We start from the raw sequence: 22631 nt of genomic DNA on the forward strand, positions 1-22631 counted from the left end.
TACTCCACATACATTAAATGGTTCTTAAAGTGAATGCTTATATGTACCTAAAATAAACATATATAAGCTGCTCTTAAAAACCATTAAACCAGACCAAATTTAAAGAACTGTGGTCTGTAACTAGGAGTGGTTGGAATAGACTAGGATACAGGAGTTAACTAGGAGACTAGGATACAGGGGTCAACTAGGAGACTAGGATACAGGAGTCAACTAGGGGACTAGGATACAGGAGTCAACTAAGAGACTAGGATACAGGAGTCAACTAGGAGACTAGGATACAGGAGTCAACTAGGAGACTAGGATACAGGAGTCAACTAGGAGACTAGGATACAGGAGTCAACTAGGAGACTAGGATACAGGAGTCAACTAGGAGACTAGGATACAGGAGTCGACTAGGAGACTAGGATACAGGAGTCAACTAGGAGACTAGGATACAGGAGTCAACTAGGAGACTAGGATACAGGAGTCATCTAAGAGACTAGGATACAGGAGTCAACTAGGAGACTAGGATACAGGAGTCAAGCTCTGGCTTTGTCTCAGACTGTTTCATACAGGATCTAATGAAGAACATGTCTGTTTTTATTATTTCACATTCATAATTGAGCCTGGGGTTTGTGGGAAGAGAGAAAACAACAAGTCAAGCAGCAAATCGAGCTTCCAACAGATTGTTTTCAGCAGCGATGTGTCAGTCATTACATTTTGTCAGACGTTTATTGTCATGCAAATAACATAAACACGTTTAGCATCTCCTGGCTTTCACCCTAGTCTACAAGCCGCTGATGCAGACCATTGGAACATATACGTTTTAAAAAGCCTCATGAATCCATTTAATATAGCCTACACCATCACAATAAAGCCATTATTTATTTCAGACAAGTCTAAAGAAACATGATATGAAGAAAATGTAGTCTATTTCAGAATAACAGAATAGCACACTCTGAGTTGTCCTTATGTTAGGTCCTGATCTGGCTACGTCAAATGGCTGTGGGCTAAACTGGTTCATTTTGCAGATGAAATGTGCTTAGAATTCCATAGCATTATTTTATAGTATGAAGAATACAATTGAACATAGCTGAGTAAAATAGAAAGGATATGTTCTCCAAACGATTTCTGAAGGAGTGTGTAACGGCTCTCGTTGGCAGAATGAGTAGACCAAGGCGAAGCGTGGAAAGTGTTCATGATTTTTATTTTCGAAAAAACACTCAAACAAAATAACCAAAGTGAAAACGAACGCGCACAGTCTGTCAGGTACAGACACAAAACAGAAAACAAGATCCCACAAAACCCAAAAGGAAAATGACAACTTATATGTGATCCCTAATCAGAGACAACGATAGACAGCTGCCTCTGATTGGGAAACACACATGGCCAAAAACCCGAGTCACACCCTGGCCGGTTAACAAAGAATCAGATCCTCCCATATGCTGCATTTAGAGTCATTTATGCAACCTCAGTTGTGATACAAACTTTAGGCTTTATGTTTTGATATTTAATACATTGTAAGGCTGAATGATGCGACTCTAATAATGATTTGAAAAAAGTTGCATGAAAGGAATGAGCTCTGCTCTGTTTCTTCACACGTCATCAGTCTCTCATTCACAATTTGACATGCACTTGATAATATTCTCACCCATCAGACTATTCTTCATTTAATCTGCTCTTTACATATAGCCTATGGGTGGAATTATTTTTGATTTAAAATGCACTCGAATAGCGAACGGAGGTTATGTGCGGTTATGTCTTTAATGTGCAATCATAAGCAGCACACCCATAAGGATAGAGGAAGCTAAACGTTCCCTAAAGTAAATTAAATAGCCAAAATTATATATCTTTAATTTGCTTACTCCTGTCTATACAGAAATACATGAAATCATTTTTAAAAGGCTACTAAGGCCACAGAGGATCATTAGTTCCTTTAGAAATAATACGTTGTTTTGATCTTATTGTACAGTCGAAAGGAAAAACAGTGTACGCAATTTGGGCAGATTATTGCTGAGTTGCGACTGTGTTTTCTGAGAGGCCAAGCCAGGCATGTCGCAATATTTCAAAATACATTCGTGGGAAAACAGTTTGGAAAGCAAATGGTTATTGCTGTAAAGAGAAGACAATGAAAAGACAAATTCTCAACTTAATTGAGCGAACAACAGTGTAGCCTGTCTTATTGGCACCTTATTGGCACCACCGGAGAGCATGGGAAATATCCCTGGTGAGTGTGCACTGCACATATTCACTATTTATCACTGTTGGTTGGGTCAGTGCTACTTAAAAGTGAGTTTTTTTTACAATAATTTCCTCCTCCAGTTTAGATGGATGTCAAATTGTATGTGTCTTCCGTTCTTGTAGGTCTAGTATATGGACATCGTAGTTTTTATTGATCTGTTTGTCAGTGTCAGCAGAGTAGGCTACCATTATTTGGCGTATTAAAAAAGACTCTGCTAATGTCTACAGTCGTATAAAGTGTAGTAGAATTGCATGAAATGTGTTTATGAAAGGCCACGTTTTTCCCATACAAAGAAAGAAGAACCGTAGCTGATGTAGCCCAGGCCCACTCTACGCTATACGCGCTCAGTCATGCATTGAACAGTATTTTTTTGCAAACAGTGATTGAGTTATATTATTAGCCTAAATTATGACTATCCAATCTACTCATCATCACATTAGAAATAGTAGGCCGTCTTACGTATGTCTGCAAATGCGATGATGCATGGATTGCTTTATTATGTAGGTGCATTTTTATGGTGAAAAGGATCTTGTCCAAACTTGAAACTCACACGCAGCCTATGTTTACTATGTTTTAAAGTGGATTCATGTGTTTGCTTTTCAGAATTGAGCAAAAAATATAGCAGCACGAGAATGCTGGGATCCTCTTTTAATTAAATAGTGGCCAGTCAAAACAATTTTTTTTCACATGTGATTGCACAATGACCGGGCTTATAAAAACATGTTTTACTAGGCTCTGTAGGCTATGTGCTCTGTAGGCTATCTTCTCTGTGGGCCATGTGCTCTGTAGGCTATCTGCTCTGTAAGCTATATTCTCTGTGGGCCATGTGCTCTGTAGACTATGTGCTCTGTAGGTTATGTGCTCTGTAGGTTATGTGCTCTGTAGGCTATGTGTTCTGTTAACTATGTGCTTTGTAGGCTATGTGCTCTGTAGGCTATGTGCTCTGTAGGCTATGTGCTCTTTAACCTGTTCCTAGGCCTATAGGCTATGTTTGGAGTTATTTGGCCACTTTAGTTGTGATACAAACCTTATCAAAACATATAGGTCTATGGGCTAGGCTACATAATGTGTGCGACTATGATTTGGAAAAGTAAAAAAAAAAAAAAAACGTCATGTGCTGTTCCTTGCCTTACTGCACAAGCTGGGCATCATTCACACGTGATAATACATCATTCACACGTGATAATACATCATTCACAAGTGATAATACATCATTCACAAGTGACAGGCTAATATTGTCACCCATCAGACTATTCTTAATTTTATCTGGTCTTTACATATACTAAATAATATATGTGTTAAATTTGATTTGATTTAGAATGGACCATTATCATACACCTGTTGGAACAGGGGCAGGACAAAAAATACATGTCATCTATCCACTTAAATAGCGAATGGAGGACACTTTTCCCACAGTTCATTTTCATGCCAGCCAGGTAGGCTATACTCCTGTTGTAAAGCGAGCAATGTGCTTAATATTAGGAAAGTTGAGAAATAAATACACTAAATGACCTAAAGTATGTGGACACCTGCTTGTTGAACATCTCATTCTAAAATCATGGGCATTAATATGGAGTTGGTCCCCCCTTTTTTCCTTTAACAGCCTCCACTCTTCTGGGAAGGCTTTCCACTAGATGTTGGAACATTGCTGCAGGGACTTGGTTCCATTCAGCCACAATCATTAGTGTGTTTGGCCACTGATGTTGGGCGATTTAGGCCTGGCTCACAGTTGGCAAATCATCCCAAAGGTGTTCGATGGGGTTGAGGTCAGGCCTCTGTGCAGGCCATTCAAGTTCTTGCACACCAATCTCGGCAAACTATTTCTCTATGGACCTCTCTTTGTGCACAGGGGCATTGTCATGCTGAAACAGGAAAGGGCCTTCCCCAAACTGTTACCACAAAGTTAGAAGCACAGAATCGTCTAAAATGTCATTGAATGTTGTAGCGTTAAGATTTCCCTTCACTGGAACTAAGCGGTCTAGCCCGAACCATGAACAACAGCCCCAGACCATTATTCCTCCTCCACCAAACTTTACAGTTGGCACTCTGCATTGGGGCAGGTAGCATTGTCCTGGCCTCTGCCAAACCCAGATTTGTCTGTCGGACTGCCAGATGAAGAAGCTTGATTCATCACTCCAGAGAACGCGTTTCCACTGCTCCAGAGTCCAATGGCAGCGAGCTTTACACCACTCCAGCCAACACTTGGAATATCGCATAGTGATTTTAGCCTTGTGTGGCTGCATGGAATCTCATTTCATGAAGCTCCCAACAAACAGTTATTGTGCTGATGTTGCTTCCATAGGCAGTTGGAATTCAGTAGTGAATGTAGCACCCGAGCACAGACACATTTTACGTGTAATGCGCTTCAACATTCGGCTGTCCCGTTCTGTGAGCTTTTCTGGCCTAACACTGAGCCGTTGTTGCTCTTAGACGTTTCCACTTCACAATAACAACACTAACAGTTGACCAGGGAATCTCTAGCAGGGCAGAAATTTGATGAACTCACTTGTTGGAAAGGTGGCATCCTATGACGGTCCCACATTGTAAGTCAATGAGCTCTTCAGGAAGGCCATTCTACTATGGAGATTGCATGGCTGTGTGCTTGTTTGTATACACATGTCAGCAACAGGTGTGGCTGAAATAGCCGAATCCACAAAATTTGAAGGGGTGTCCACATACTTTTGTGTATATAGTGTATAGTAGTCCTAGCCCATAGAAAGCTGATGGGATCATCCTCTTTTAAATAGAGGCCATCAAAACTTTTCTCACGAAATTGCTTAGCCTATAGAAAGGTTGCGCAACATGCTTTTGCATTGATGTCAGAGTGATTAGAGGGACAATAGATCACTGAGTACCAGGCCATTAGTGACTGGCAGTTCACAAGTTGGTGGGCTACTAATGACCATCAGCAGCATCAGAGCACAGTTTTGGAACAGCCTAATTACCGTGACTAAACGGTCATGTGGAATTTGACTGCGGTCATGACTCGTGTACGCTGGTGTGGCAGTAATACAGTCACCATAACAGCCCTAGTCCAGACTAGGGTTTTTAACCCTGAAAATGTTATTTAGTCATACATAGTATCTCTACAGTCGATGGAGGAAAACATTTGACCCATTTCAAGAAACTAGGCTTATGTTGCACATCACTACTTCCTAGGAGAGGCATTTGAAAGTTTATTTTTATTTTTAATAAAAATAAGTATTTTTTGTTGCAGAAATGCCGTCTGGAACATGTGAGCTTTCATGTGCCTTAATTGCTCCTACCTGACACGCAGGCGTCCCATCTAGACATCTGGAAATGCAAATGCGCTACGCTAAATGCTAATAGCACTCGTTAAAACTCAAACGTTCATTAAAATACACATGCAGGGTACTGAATTAAAGCTACACTCGTTGTGAATCCAGGCAACAAGTCAGATTTTTAAAATGCTTTTCGGCGAAAGCATGAGAAGCTATTATCTGATAGCATGTAACACCCCAAAAGACCCGCAGGGGACGTAAACAAAATAATTAGCATAGTCGGCGCTACACAAAACGCAGAAATAAAATATAAAACATTTATTACCTTTGACCATCTTCTTTGTTGGCACTCCTAGATGTCCCATAAACATCACTATTGGGTCTTTTTTCGATTAAATCGGTCCATATATAGCCTAGATATCGATCTATGAAGACTGTGTGATCAAGGAAAAAAATAGCGTTTTATAACGTAACATCATTTTTTTTAATTAAAAAAGTTGACGATAAACTTTCACAAAACACTTCGAAATACTTTTGTAATGCAACTTTAGGTATTAGTAAACGTTAATAAGCGATCAAATTGATCACGAGGCGATGTATATTCTATAGCTGTACGTCTGGAAATAATGTCCGGGTAAATCTCAACCAAAATATCCGGTCGGAGACCGGAAGAACTGTGCTGCCTCGTGTCCGTTTGACCAAGAAACAAATCGTAGGCAAATGACAAGACTGTTGACATCGTGTGGAAGCTGTAGGTATTGCAACCTCGGCCCCATTTAATGTGGTTCACGTTTAACAATCGGTTGAAGTGGCGCATGGATATATTTTCCCATTTTCAGTGATCAGATTTTCCTGCACTTTTCGATGAAACGCATGTTCTGTTAAAGTCACAGCCGTGATTTAACCAGTTTTATAAACGTCTGAGTGTTTTCTATCCACACATACTAATCATATGCATATACTATATTCCTGGCATGAGTAGCAGGGCGCTGAAAGCGCGATTTTTAACAGAATGTTCGAAAAAGTAGGGGGTATGAGTAACAGGTTAATAACAAACGTGTATGCCGTATGTAAATACGAATACAATTGTTAAATTACAAGCCTAGTTGGTTTAGCCACCTAAACAAACAAGAACCATCCCGCTACCCATGATTGGCTGAGATAATGGATGGGCTGGACATGCCGTGAGATGAGTTCAGATTGGTCTGCCATGTAGCGTGCTTCTATAACATGAGCTGCTCAGTATGTATGTATAATCATGTCTACTGCGGCTTTTTTTTTAAGATATCATGAACTGAAAAGTTTGCTACTGCTCTCAACATTGCTATCCTGAAGTTAATCGACAAAGCTCAGTGGGAAAAAGTTGTGATGGACTACTTTCTGGAGGAGGATTGTGCCATACTGACTCTCTCTGACTCTGAAAATGAATCAGATAATGAGGAAAACCCTGATTTAGGTAAAAACATTTTAATTGAACCAGACGTTGCATCATCTTCTGATGAAGATGTTACAACGCACTATACACACACGTACACGTGGATTGTGTACTGTATATATGTGGTAGTGGTGGAGTAGGGGCCTGAGGGCACACGGTCTGTGAAAGTATTGTAATGTTTTTTTAAATTGTATAAACTGCCTTAATTTTGCTGGACCGTGTGGAAGAGTAGCTGCTGCCTTGGCAGATACAAATACAAGCAGAGATATGATTGCCAAATGCAGACAGTCCAAAAAGATAACACACAGAAGGCTGTTGTATAAAACACCTGTCTCCGGATTACATCTTCAAACTAAGGGCAACCATGGCATCCATGACAGAGAGGGAGAAGCATTCATCCATGTATACGGGTAAGAGTCTAGCTACATTTTCAGATATTGTATGTTTCTAATTTTGCCAGAAAGTTGTTTTCATTGCAAGTTAAAGCTTACTGTTAGCTAGCATAATGTTAGCTAGCTAGCTAACATTTAATCTAGTTGGTTAGCTTTAGCTACCTGCAGATTAATGCATGGTAGTATTGCCGCGTTCAAAACTACTGGAAAATCTGAAAAATACGAGGTCAAATCAGGACATCAGTGATCTTCAGGTCGGAAAGTCTGAGCTTTAGAAACAGGCCCGAGTTCCCGAGTACGATTTCCAAGTTGGATGACCATTCGGAGCTCGTTTTTTTTTCAGAGTTCCCAGTTGTTTTGACCGCTCGAAAGTCTGAGATTTCCGAGGTCCCAGTTGTTTTGAAAACAGCATTAGAGTTGGGATTATGGTTCATTGTTTAGCTAGCTAGCTACATGTCTAAAGAAAATATTCCAAACTGCAAGTAACCATTTCACTGTATCATGCACACCTTCTGTATCCTGTGCATGTGACAAATAAACATAGATTTGATTTGATATCGTGTGTGTTTACCAGAGACTGTAATGCGAAGAACAACATGACCTGCACCAAAGTCAGATTAGGATACAGGCTGAGGACTAGATAAAGTATATTTTTACTACAACTTTTTACTACTACTTTCAATCTTTGGTTGTTTACTACACTGAATCCCTAAAGAGATCGGTGGCTTAAGAGGGTGTGAACGATGCTGAATGGGCGTAGACAAAGAAGAGCTCTCCAATATGTGTACCAAAACATTCACAGGGCATTTTCTCAAAAGTGGGTTACAAGTTTATCAACTTTCAAAGCAGAATTGCTTTCCCATTTTCCCTCAACTGCAGTGTATGTTGTACCATTTTCTAGCTTGGAGTCTCTACTTTTATCCAATGTAAAAAATATTTTAAAAACACAATTTCAAATGTTGCTACGTTGGACCGAATCCAGGTGGTGTATCACAATTATAGAAGCAATGATACATTGGACTGAGGGACCAACTGAATCATCAGAGGACTGTCCATCAATTCAACTCTATTGGTTTAATTTCATTCTAGGATTAGCAGTTATTTCAAACACATGACTTGTTATTGCATTAGCTGAGGAAACACTGAATAGCACCGGATTCCTTTGTGAGTTGTCGTGACAGTATTCATCGCTTTGTAGAAGCGTTGGTTTGTTGCTAATTCAATATGACACTGGCACAAGATCATTCCATCCATATTTCCCTTGATGCCTACAGTACAGTTCTCAGATTGACCTTGTGGAAACTATTGTCTGCTCCGGACCAATTTAATTCCATCGCACAACTCCCAATTATCCTCCTGACCTTGGAAATTGTTCCAGTGAAGTTGGAGGCCATTTTGTTCTGCAAGCCTGAAGGCCCTTGGAAATTGGCATATCTTCATCATATGTGACTTCTATGCTGAACGGTTAACCAGGCTCTTTAGTTTGGAAATGTGAAAACAGTCCGTGTCAACTGCATCTGACTCTAGCTCTCTCCCTCACATCATTTTCTCAGTGATTGTCAGGGACTGGGCTTTGGTTTATCATATCTAACAAGCAGGTCCAAGAAATAAACACGTCGCTTCAAAATGTCGCTATTATGTGGTTTATAATTGGATTGTTATTCAAGATTATGCTGTTATTTATTGGTTCATGATTAAGATTGAAATTATTTTGTGATTGAAGTATCATTTGGTTGATTATTATGCCGTAAATATGTTATAAATAAGCGCCTGGGTTGGTTGCCAATATGTTATTATTATGTTTATATTAGCTAATCATTGACTGATGATAGGGTTGTGAACATCGTGTGATCAGAGAGAGAGAGAATGGCAGGCAGAGAGGGAAAGGCAGGCAGAGAGAGAAAGGCAGGCAGAGAGAGCAAGGGAGAGAGAGAGATGGAGAGACGGAGAGAGAGAGAGGCAGGCAGAGAGAGAAGGAGAGTGAGGCAGGCAGAAGCAGATAAAGAGAGGGTAAGGCAGAGAGAGAGAGAGGCATGCAGAGAAAGAGAGAGAGAGATGCGGAGGGAGAGAGAGGCAGGAGGCGAGAGGCAGGGAGAGAGAGAGAGGAAGGTAGAGAGAGAGAGAGAGGCAGGCAGAGAGAGTGAGGCGGAAAGAGAGAGAGAGAGAGGAAGGCAGGCAGAGAGAGAGAGGCAGGCAGAGAGAGATGGAGAGAGAGGCAGGCAGAGAGAGTGAGGCGGAAAGAGAGAGAGAGGCAGGCAGAGAGAGATGAAGAGAGAGGCAGGCAGAGAGAGAGAGGCAGGCAGAGAGATGGAGAGAGAGGCAGGCAGAGAGTGATGGAGAGAGAGGCAGGCAGAGAGAGAGAGGCAGGCAGAGAGAGAGGCAGAAAGAGAGAGAGGCAGAAAGAGAGAGAGGGAAAGAGGCAGGCAGATAGAGATGGAGAGAGAGGCGGAAAGAGGGAGAGGGAGACATTTTATTTGATTAGGATCTCTTTTTGTCCTCATTTGAACTAATCTTCCAAGAGTCATTAAACAGTAAAATACAATTTATAATACGATCACATTTTCACATATAACACACTGTTACAAACATACATAATACTCTTGTAACAGTTTTCGTTGGTGGAAGAAGGAGTAGACCAAAACGCAGCGTGGTAAGTGTTCATGTTGTAAATTTAATCAAAACTGAACACTAAACAAAATAACAACGAGGAATAACGAGAACGAAACAGTTCTGTCAGGTGATACACACAAAACAGAAAACAACTACCCACAACTCAAGGACGAAACCAGGCTGCCTAAGTGTGGTTCTCAATCAGAGACAACGATTGACAGCTGCCTCTGATTGGGAACCATACCAGGCCAAACACATAGAAATACAAACATAGAACAAAACATAGACTACCCACCCACATCACACCCTGACCAAACTAAAAATAGAAACATACAAAGCAATCTACGGTCAGGGCGTGACAACTCTGACATATTGACCAGATAAATACTCAAACAGTCTAAAATCATAGATTGATTCCTTAGTCCACACAACCTTCTTATTTATTATATTTAAATGGTTCTAAAGTATTGTTGGAATTTATATATTGTAAGGTTTTTGGTTTGCTCAGATAAATGATTCAATTTCTTAGTTGCTCTAAATCGAAATGTTCTTTGGCCTATTTATTTTTTTCTGTCTAGATAACACAGATGGACAATCTATTCCTAGTATTTACTGAATGTCTGTTTCTTACCAACTGAATACTGTTGTGAATACAGTTTGGCCGTTTCAAATGGTGTACATTATGAAATAAAATAAGCATGTTTTTTTCAATTATCTTGTTGATTGATGACCAACCAAGAGCATTGAGATTGACTACAACAGAAGAACCATACCTCCACCTTAAAACAATCCTTGCTGCTCTGTTCTGTTCAATCTGCAGCCTCCTAATTTAACTTGCTGAAGCATGTCCCCAGACCACAGAACAGTAGTTCACCTGACTCCCAAGTAATGCTTGGGTTATTTGCTTAAGAATCTTTCCCAGTAAATATTTAGCTGTCATTTCTGATCTAACATGCTGTTAAAAATATTGTTTTTACATAGATTATTTATTTGAGACGACCATGATAAGCAGTTGTCAAGCTGCACTCCTAGTAGTTTGGTTTCTGCCACTTCCTCAATTTGTACTCCCTCATACTTAACTGTATCCCATGCTGTTTTGGACTTTTCCTGGTGGAACAGACCACTTGGTTTTCTTGGTGTTCAAAACAAGTTTGTTCCAGCAAACCCACTCCCTGATATTTCCTAGATCTACTTGTAGTGCTTGCTGTACCTGTTGAACTGATTGTCTGGCTGTATAAATTGTAGTATCATCTGTAAATATATTAGCTTGAGTTTCAGATAAGGCATAAGGAAGGTTGTTGGTAAATATTGAGTAAAGAAGTTGCCCAAGGCAGCTGCTCTGCGCTATTCCACAGTTTAAAGCATGAGGGGAAGAAAATGACCCATTGATATAGGATGACTGTTTCCTGTCAGTTAGATATGACTGAACCCAATTCAATGTTACCTTCTTAAACCCATAATGCGTTCATTTTGTCAAAAGGATTTCATGATCCACTAAATCAAATGCATTGAGCCAATGGTCAGTCATGTCCACCAATGCAGTGGTAGTGGAATGGATTTTGTGATAATCATGCTGATTGGCTGTAATCAGATCATTCTTTTCCATGTACTCCCATATTTGTCTACTCACAATACCCTCCAATATCTTACTGAGTGAAGGGAGTAGACTAATTGGTCGACTAGTGGCAGGAGTAATGGGCTCTTTGCTGTCTTTCAGGATAGAACACAGTTTAACATGCTTCCATACATTTGCAAACGTCCCCTTTTCCAGTGACCAATTAAATATGTATTTCAGTGGAGCTGCTACCTGGGGAGCAGCATAGCGAAGTAAAAAATTGTCCATAAGATCATAACCTGTAGATTTACCATTGGGTGATGACTTCAACAGGTTTAACACCTCTACTGACACCATTTGTAGACTAAAAGAGCATGTTGTTTTGCTCATAATATGATCATCATTCCATTGGGCAATAGCTTGTTTGGAAGAATGGGTGTTTACATTATTGCTCAGTAAATTAATTTTCTTTGTAAAAAAAGAAAAACAGCAAAATGATTGGCAATATCAGCTGGTTTTGTTATTGTTCTCCCATCAATCTCCACACTAGATGGGTATGATGAGATAGATGTATCAAGTAAGCCCTTCACTGTATTCCATTCCATACATATTCCATACCTTTTCAGAATAATTTTAACAATCAATAAAAGCATTTTCGTAAAATATGTTTTTTTTTTTCTTACAATTTAATTTAACTGCCTAATTATGTAGTGTTCCATAATTCTCTTCATCAATTTCTAGTTTAGATAAGGCTGCAGTTCATCATCAATCCATGGAGATGGACGAGCCCCAACTGTCCTCTTTCTTACTGGTGCATGATGGTCCATTTCCTCAATGAGCAAATCAATAAAACATTCCTGTAGCGTGATTTAAATCATCCTCTAGATAAATCAGCTCCCAGGGTACAGCAGCCAAATCATTTTGAAATAGCTCATGATTAAATGTTTTAAAATGTCTCTTGACCACTACTATCCTTGGGGGTTTATTTGGAACCTTGGTGTTCATGGCTATTGTCACAATATTATGGTCTGTCCAGCCCACTGGCATTGATCTGGCTTTTAAGCATTGCAATGGTATATTACAGAAGATCAGATCAATGCATGTATCTGAATGATGACCCAACTTAGTTGATGATCTAGTAGTATCATTAACCATTTGTTTCAAACCACAGCTCTCGGCACATCTCATTCATTTTGTTAAAATGAGTTAAAATATGATCCTTCCAATTTATACTAAAATCACCCAAGATAAATAAACCTATGTTACTGTCTGTAGCCTGTTCAAACCCAGTGCATAAGTCATCCAGATAGGACATCTTAGCACTAGGATGTCTATACACACATCCTACCAATATGGGTGCCTGGTGAGGCAGATGTACACTACCGGTCAAAGTTTTAGAACACCTACTCATTCAAGGGTTTTTCTTTATTTGGACTATGTTCTACATTGTAGAGCATTGTAGAAACTCTGAAGTAACACATATGGAAACATGTAGTCACCAAAAAAGTGTGAAACAAATCTAAATATATTTTATATTTGAGTTTCTTCAAATAGCCACCCTTTGCCTTGATGACAGCGTTGCACAATCTTGGCATTCTCTCAACCAGCTTCACCTGGAATGCTTTTCCAACAGTCTTGAAGGAGTTCCCACATATGCTGAGCACTTGTTGGCTGCTTTTCCTTCACTCTGCGGTTTGACTCATCCCAAACCATCTCAATTTGGTTGAGGTCGGGGGATTGTGGAGGCCAGGTCATCTGATGCAGCACTCCAAATCTCCCCTTCTTGGTAAAAGCCCTTACACAGCCTGGAGGTGTGTTGGGTCATTGTCCTGTTGAAAAACAAATGATAGACCCAAACCAGGTGGGATGGTGTATCACTGCAGAATGCTGTGGTAGCCATTCTGGTTAAGTGTGCCTTGAATTCTAAATAAATCAGACAGTGTCACCAGCAACGCACTCCCACACCATAACACCTCCTCCTCCATGCTTTACGGTGGGAAATACACATGCAGAGATCATCCGTTCACCCACACCACATCTCACAAAGACACGGCGGTTGGAACCAATAATCTCCAATTTGGACTCCAGACCAAAGGACACATTTCCACCGTCTAATGTCCATTGCTTGTGTTTCTTGGCCCACGCAAGTCTCTTCTTCTTATTAGTGTCCTTTACTAGTTGTTTCTTTGCAGCAATTCTACCATGAAGGCCTGATTCACACAGTCTCCTATGAACAGTTGATGTTGAGATGTGTCTGTTAATTGAACTCTGTGAAGCATTTATTTGGGCTGCAATTTCTGAGGCTGGTAACTGTAATGAACTTATCCTCTGCTGCAGAGGTAACTCTGGGTCTTCCTTTCCTGTGGCGATCCTCATGAGAGCCAGTTTCATCATAGCGCTTGGTGGTTTTTGCGAATGCACTTGAAGAAAATTTCAAACCTCTTGACATTTTCTATATTGACTGACCTTCATGTCTTAAAGTAATGATGGACTGTTGTTTCTCTTTGCAATGTTTGAGCTGTTCTTGCCGTAATATGGACTTATATGAAATAGTGTTATCTTCTGTATACCCCCCTACCTTGTCACAACACAAGTGATTGGCTCAAACGCATTAACCACCAATACTCTTTCTAGAGTTGGCCGCCCGGCCAAACTGAGCAATTGGGGGAGAAGGGCCTTGGTGAGGGAGGTGACAAAGCACCCGATGGTCACTCTGACAGAGCTCTAGAGTTCCTCTATGGAGATGGGAGAAACTTCCAGAAGGACTACCATCTCTGAAGCACCACCAATCAGGCCTTTATGTTAGAGTGGCCAGACGGAAGCCACTCTTCAGTAAAAGGCACATGACAGCCCGCTTAGAGTTTGCGAAAAGGTTACCTTAAGACTCCCAGACCATGAGAAACAACATTCTCTGGTCTAATGAAACCAAGATTTAACTCTTTGACCTGAATGTCAGGCGTCACATCTGGAGAAACCTGGCACCATCCCAAAGGTGAAACATGGTGGTGGCAGCATCATGCTCTGGGTATGTTTCTCAGCTGCAGGGACTGGGAGACTAGTAAGCACTCAGTACCTCAGACTGGGGCGAAGGTTCACCTTCCAATAGGAAACAACCCTAAGCACACAGCCAAGACAAGGCAGGAGTGACTTCGGGACAAGTCTCTGAATGTCCTTGAGTGGCCCAGCCAGAGCCTGGACTTGAACCCAATTTAACATCTCTGGAGAGACCTGAAAATACTATGAGATACACATTTTTGTGAGTGTAATGTTTACTGTTAATTTTATGATGGTTTATTTCACCTTTGTTTATTATCTATTTCACTTGCTTTGGCTATGTAAACATATGTTTCCCATGCCAATAAAGCCCTTTGAATTGAGGCAGAGCGAGAGGGAAAGAGTGGCAGAGAGGGAGAGAGGCAGAGAGATGGAGAGGGAGGGAGAGAGAGAGAAAGAGGGGGGCAGAGAGAAAGAAAGAGATGGAGGCAGGAAGAAAAAGAGAGGGAGAATTAGAGAGAGGGAGCGGTGTGAGAAAAGTGTGAGTCTGTAGCAGCATTGGGAAAGCTGCTCAGTCAGCAGTACATTGTATGGTGCCTACCCACAGGAGGAGGCCATGTCTCCTATGATAACAAGCCTGACTAACACACATCTGATACTGCCACACTGAGGTGAGACACCAGCAGCGGGCCTGCATGTCTATTCTCTAGTCCGTGTTACAATGCTCCCTCCACTACATTCTCATAACAACATTACGCCGATATACTGCAGCGTTTTGATATCTGGAACGCTCTCTGAAAAAACACAGGCACTATCATATTCATCGTAGCAGTATACATCACAAGTATAGTGTGTGTGTGTATGTTAGTGTGCGTGCGTGCGTGTGTGTGTGTGTGTCGGACAGGTGTCCTTCTGAGTTGTGACACGGTGGTAATTGATCCCAAAGGGTGAATTAATGTTAGCAGTCCTTAAATGCCTCAGGAGAGGTTAGAGAGGAACGCCCCTCCTGTGTGGAACCCTACCCTCATATCTGTCGATAGCTTGTCAAGACTAGATGTTGATGATCCTGCTGACCACAAAGATTACTGACACACTTATTATTGTTGGAGAGAAAGAGTCCAGGTTGTATGTGATGATAAGGTTGTTTGTTGTTTTCAACAGGAAATGAGGTCAGAGGTCACAGGTTGTATTGGGGTTATCATAAGGTTAGATCTGACTGTTCCCTACGGGTTGTTGGTTAAGAGTTGTTGCCTGTCAGACTGAGATTTGTCTCTATTTGTATCCAGTGTCCTCTTCCTCAGCTTTGCAGAAACAGACATATCAGCTTTGGCCACCTTTTGATTTGGAGTTTGAGCCTTGCAAATTAGAAAAGGTATTAATACCAAACTTCAAACAGTTGATCGCTCACTAGCAAGTCTTACTTCAGCGAGGAATACAGATTTCCAGTGGAAAGAAAATAAAGGATTCAAATTGAATATTTTGTTCCTGGCAATGGCTTTCTGCACTTATTAAAGTTGTGTGTCCAACATTTATAATGGTTGGTGTTTTGAAAAAATGATGTAAGCCTCATAACTTCTACTCAATAAAAGGTGCCCTTGAACTGTTACATGCTGAATTTCCACTTGGGGGATGAGCATTGAGAAGTGGTGCAGAAGGATTTGATGTATTCCTTTGATGTATCTTTGTGAGCAAAAGTCTGTGGTCAGACCCAGTGAAAGGAACTAAGCCAGCCTTAAGCAGGGGCCTCTAATGTCTCCCCTGGTTGTCTTGTCTATTCTTTTCTACTATTGTGTGTAAGTGTCATTACAGCATATTACTGGTTATATACTGTAATTGGCCAAAAGGGTTTTTGATGGGGTTCGTGAGCATTCTAGTAGTTAGGAGTCATCCTATTTGTGTAAATGGGTTATTTTCACTGTGGAGGCATGTGTACATAGTGTATTTGATTGTGGTGTTGAAACCACTTAAATGACTCTCCCGAAACCAAGTGTTGTTACTGTCCATGCTGTTTTACATTTCCATTTGCTTTTCTCCTCTATGAAAATCACCAGCACACACTGGAGGGAGGGAGGGAGGGAGGGAGAGGGAGGGAGGGAGGGAGGGAGAGGGAGGGAGGGAGGGGAGAGAGAGAGGGGAGGGGGGGGGAGGGGGAGAGAGGGGGGAGAGAGAGGGAGGGAGGAGAGAGGGGGAGAGAGAGAGGGGGAGAGAGGGGGAGAGAGAGAGGGAGAGAGAGGGAGGGAGAGAGGGGAGAGAGAGAGAGAGGGGGAGGGAGAGAGGGGGAGAGAGGGGGGAGAGAGAGAGAGAGGGGGGGCGGGGGGAGAGAGAGAGAGGGGGGAGAGAGGGAGGGAGAGAGGGGGAGAGAGAGAGGGGAGAGAGAGAGGGAGAGAGGGGGAGAGAGAGAGAGAGGGAGGGAGAGAGAGAGGGGGAGAGAGAGGGATAGAGAGAGAGAGGGGGAGGGAGAGAGGGGGAGGGAGAGGGGGAGGGAGAGAGGGAGGGAGAGAGAGAGAGAGAGAGAGAGAGAGAGAGGGAAAGAGAGAGGGGGAGAGAGAGAGAGAGAGAGATAGAGAGAGATAGAGAGAGGGGGGGAGAGAGAGAGATAGAGAGAGATCAGTTCCATGTGGAATGTAACAGTGTAGAGCACACTAACACCTCAGCTGTGCTCAAGGCACTGACCCAATGTCCCTTACCACCCATTACATAACACAGGCTGTTACATTAGAGCATTTACTGGGCCAGCAGTATAGCCACACCGTACGCTATGACACACACCTGCTATGGCCACAGAGCTCCTAATGCTGCAGTAACACACCTCACTCTCCCCTCTCCTCTGTCTCTGCTCAGTGTTCTGAGTCATGTCCTTCTTTCTGACACTGACTAGACTGGCTGAGTGTGCTTTCTCACGTCTCAAGCTCCACTCTTCTCTCCTCTCGTCTGTGGGTCTATGTCCCCTCATAGTGAACCAGGCTGTATAGGTTCTGATTCAAACACAGGGTATCATCTCAACTTTTCAACAGTCCCTTTCTAACAGTAAGAGAGCATTCAGCAACCTCGCAAATGTTCCATAAAACCACAGGCATTTCACTAGTGTTTGCCTGAGAATGAATGACAACGTAATGATGTTTGTTTCCAACATTAGGGAGATTTTCCTAAATAAAAGTTACATCCATTTTGTATTTTGTTTCATTGCCACTATACTATTAAGTATCTCCATACTGGTATCGTCGCTGCCTTATCAGACACCCAGAAGAGGTCATGATTAGTGACCATATTGTTTTGACAAATCGCAACATCATTTTTGTACCTGCACCAAATCTCCAGTATAGCTTGTTCTCCATCTCCTTTTTAAACAAGGAGCCCATTGGTTTTCATCACTTTTATTTCCATGACTGATCAGAACTTGTTTTTATCATGTTCTCTCTTGTCTCTCTGCAGCAGACATACGGTGAGAAATTGCAATAAAATCTTAGTATAGAATCACAGTACATACAGAACCGTGGGAATCTCGACACATATCACATTAGCATCTAAGTATCGTGATAGTATCGTAACGTGATAGTATCGTATCGTGATAGTATCGTATCGTGATAGTATCGTAGCGTGATCGTATCGCGATAGTACCGTATCGTGATAGTATCGTGTCGTGATAGTATCGTATCGTGATAGTATCGTGAGGTCCCTAGCAACTCCCAGCCCTAGTAATGAGGATCATCCAGAGATTTTCCCCAGTGATGGGAGACTCCACACACAGTTTGCCTGGTAGTTCCCCCCTCTTGGTGGGGTTTGCATGTATGTGTGGTGGTGGTAGGGACGGGGGTTGTATTCTATTTCCAGACCCAGGACTGATCACCTTTAATCCCCCCACCATCCCTGCACTGCCCTGGTCGAGAGAAATGCACTAGAGAAAGAGACCCCCAGCCCACCCCTGCATGGAGAGAAGTGTAACCCTGGACAGATTGAGTTGCAGGTTCACTGAAAATAGATTTGGAGAGGAATAGTATTTTCTGTCAGACAGCTATTGGGTTGATAGAGACGATATGAGGTAAGAACTCAAGATTGTGTGTGTGTGTGTGTGTGTGTGTGTGTGTGTTTATAAACCACAGATGTGCTCACAGTTGCATGTTGCATGAGAAAATATGGCACTCAGCCTGTCATCAATTGCTCTTGTCTGACAGTCCATATGAACACACTGCCAGTCTGTATACATGTAGTGTATAATTGAATGATGGCAGTACACATGACGTCTTCAATGTAATCTATTGCCTTCGTAGTGTACGCTCAATAATACACATGATATCCATTTCTGTAGCATTGAGTGTCTGCTGCAATATACACTATAAGCCAGTAAATAAATCACATTTTCTGCCTAGGAAGAAGTCAGTCCAATCAGACGCATGTGTGTTTGTAGATGCGTGTACACACGTGAACAGGATGTGTGTCGAGGCTTTGATAGTTGCTGCCCCTCATTTGGTCCTTGGTGTGGGGCTGCCCTGTTTACAGAACCGATAGAATACAGTGCCTGTTCACATGTCTACATGGGTGTGGCCTTGAGCGGTGAGGACTCCATATGTCAGAGAGAAAGGGGATATGTTTGTCTTTGTGTATAGTTCATGTGTAAACATGGGCAGTACACTAAAGTACCCTGACAGAGTCTTAGAAACACAGCTGAAGAAAGGCTGGACTGTAGTGTCATGTTATTTTCATCATTATGGCTTGTATACAACATGGTTTTTTTGTCATCTTGTTCTCTCTCACCCTAGAAACAATGTCTGTGCATTTGCCGAGTTAGCGTACAGCTCACAGTAACTCAATTAAGACATAGGCTAGCAAGCTAGGACCCACCGTACACCCTGTATCTCACTCTAGCAAGTCTCCCCGCAGACTGCAACACTCATGTCAACACCAGGAGAGATGTTCATTGTGAGAGGATGGTGTTGTTGGTAATACCACGGTAATACCACCATGAAAATCATTTGCACATTCAGTCCCTTTCATTTTCATTTTTTCCAAAGTTAATTATTTGTACTTTTGGGGTTTGTTTTGGTGGTTTTGACAACCAGGTGTTTAAACCCATTCCATTCACTCCATTCCGGCCATTATTATGAGCCGTCCTCCGCTCACCAGCCTCCACTGGTCTACCAGGAATGAAAGTGTCTGGTGTGAGCAGCATCAGAGATAGGAAGTTCCTCAGTGTTACGCCACTGCACTATATCAGACAGGATGTGAAGGAGATGGTTAATATCAGACAGAACTCTGCTTGGTCAATGATCTTCAGAATCACTGTTCATCAGAACAGAAGTGTCAATGTCTGAACATAGTAACGTGCAGTACACTTATAGTCACCATTTTCACCCCTCTGTTATTGGCCAAACAGTATCGAATCAGGTTGAAGATATTGAGGATATGTGTGTGTGTGTGTGTGTGTGAAGTGTGTGTTAAATGTCTGTTCATGGCCACTCTATGTACTGGTACATCACTTGGTAATACAACAGTAATATCATTACTTCCACACACTTTATTTTACTCTTTTTTTGTTGGCTGTAGAATCTCTAGAGCTCTTGAATGTTTCCATGAAAATAATTAGCACATTCAGCTCCTTTCATTTTCAGTTAGAGTTAATTATTTGTACGTCGGGGGTTTATTTGGGTAATTTTAGCATCATGGTTTTACAGCATCCTTAAAGATACATGGCTTCTAAGAATGACATGTTTCCATTGCTGTACTAATGGTTGGCTATCCAGTCATTACTGTCGCGGGGTAATTCAGCTAAAGCCCTTAGTAACTGTAGGAATTCCAGTGATAACAGAGTTGTGCTGATTAGTGTCTCGTAGCGCTCCCTGTGAGGCTACACGGTGTGAGAGGGGGTTTTCACATCAACATTATCAGAGCTGTTTCAGCAGCAGAGCTAAGTGCACTTTTTCCTGCTCTTACTTAGTGCACTTTCTCTTGCTAAAACAAGCACTGGCTCTTTATTCTGCTGCACTGCTACATTTTGCATTAGAGTTATGCTAGCTCTGAGCAGTCGGGGGGGTGGGCATGAATTAAAGCACTCCTGTGGGTTAGTGGTGCAGGATCCAGCAGCGACAGGTTTTAGATCTGAAACACAGGCAGTCTGCTACTGGAACTACTGCCCAGCTGTAGTTAGCATTAAACCTCCCAGTCAGTTTATCTGCATGGATACATACTCAGCCATAGCCATTTCTGTTTGCTGTTGGACTCAAAACGGAGTTCTGCTCTCCCTATACCAGAGCTCACATTCATCATTCTCTTGCTGATCAGCAGAGCTGGTTGATGACGTTCAGTAATTACATTTCCTCACATTTCTGTTTCCCATTTCTGTAATCTGATGAAGTGTGCGTATGTTTCGGACGTCCTGAGTGTCAGGGTCAGAGTGGCGTTGTGACCTGTCTGTGGTTGTGTTTGTGTGTGTTGATGTTCCAGCTGAACTCCCCGATGAACTCGGTCAGCAGCTCGGAGGACATCAAGCCCCCCCTGGGTCTCAACGGGGTGATGAAGGTGCCCGCCCAGCCCTCACAAGGGTGCATGCCCCTCTCCCTCACCAAACACATCTGTGCCATCTGCGGGGACCGCTCGTCAGGTCGGTGCCCTAAGGTTACATCTACACACATACCCAAACACACACACAAACCTCTGACACGTCATCTGTGGAGACAGCCACACCACCATGGTCATCACAATTTCACACACACACACACACACACACACACACACACACACACACACACACACACACACACACACACACACACACGCACATATACACACACACACATGCACATATACACACACGCACACTTATACACACACACACACACACACACACACACACACACACACACACACATATACACACACACACACACACACTCATATACACACACACGCACGCACTTATACACACACGCTCACACACACACACACATATTCCCACACACATATTCCCACACACACACACACATGCACATATACACACACACACGCACACTTATACACACATGCACACACATATACACACACACACACACACTCATATACACACACACACACACAGGCACTTTTACACACACGCTCACACACACACACACATATTCCCACACACATATACACACACACACACACAGAGATCATCAGAGATAGGAAGTTACTCAGTGTTACGCCACTGCACTATATCAGACAGGATGTGAAGGAGATGGTTAATATCAGACAGAACTCGGCTTGGACAATGATCTTCAGAATCACTGTGTCAATGTGTCAATGTCTGAACATAGTAACGTGCAGTACACTTATAGTCACCATTTTCACCCCTCTGTTATTGGCCAAACAGTATCTAATCAAGTTGAAGATATTGAGGATGTGTGTGTGTGTGTGTGTGTGTGTGTGTGTGTGTGTGTGTGTGTGTGTGTGTGTGTGTGTGTGTGTGTGTGTGTGTGTGTGTGTGTGTGTGTTAAATGTCTGTTCATGGCCACTCTATGTACTTTTTAAAATAAAACTCAGTGAAGATGGCCTGTCTGTCCCCAGGTAAACACTATGGAGTGTACAGCTGTGAGGGCTGTAAAGGCTTCTTCAAGAGGACAGTGAGGAAGGACCTGACCTACACCTGCCGAGACAACAAGGACTGTCTGATCGACAAGCGCCAGCGCAACCGCTGCCAGTACTGTCGCTACCAGAAGTGTCTGGCCTGTGGAATGAAGAGAGAAGGTACAGCACATGCCGTTGAGGATAAAGGCCCATTTACCCTCTCTCTCTATCTATCTTTGTCTCTCTATCCATCTTTATCTCTCTCTATCTCTCTGTCTCTTTATATATCTCTATCTTTATATCTCTCTCTTTATCTCTCTCTTTATATCTCAATTTCTCTCTCTCATTCTTTATCTCTCTCTCTCTCTCTCTTTATATCTCTCTCTCTCTCTATATATATATATCTCTCTCTATATATATATATATATCTCTCTCTCTTTATCTCTCTCTCTATATATATATATATATATATATATATCTTTCTCTCTCTCTCTTTATATCTCTCTCTCTCTCTATCTTTATATCTCTCTCTCTCTCTATCTTTATATATCTTTCTCTATCTTTATATCTCTCTCTCTCTATCTTTATATATCTTTCTCTATCTTTATATCTCTCTCTCTTTATCTCTCTCTCTCTTTATATCTCT

General features: G+C 42.0%; 1 protein-coding gene across 5 annotated transcripts in view; it reads left to right on the plus strand.

The window, feature by feature from the left end:
• LOC115117569 (retinoic acid receptor RXR-alpha-A) overlaps positions 1-22631 on the plus strand; it is a 252606-nt gene that overhangs the window by 199967 nt on the left and 30008 nt on the right. For all 5 annotated transcript variants that reach the window (XM_065017491.1, XM_065017493.1, XM_065017494.1 and 2 more), the window contains exons 4-5: positions 20888-21044; positions 21986-22165. In XM_065017491.1, the coding sequence (XP_064873563.1) occupies positions 20888-21044; positions 21986-22165 (337 nt within the window). The remainder of the gene's footprint in view (positions 1-20887; positions 21045-21985; positions 22166-22631) is intronic.

This window comes from Oncorhynchus nerka, linkage group LG4, assembly GCF_034236695.1.
Source record: "Oncorhynchus nerka isolate Pitt River linkage group LG4, Oner_Uvic_2.0, whole genome shotgun sequence".
Classification (NCBI taxonomy): Eukaryota; Metazoa; Chordata; class Actinopteri; order Salmoniformes; family Salmonidae; genus Oncorhynchus; species Oncorhynchus nerka.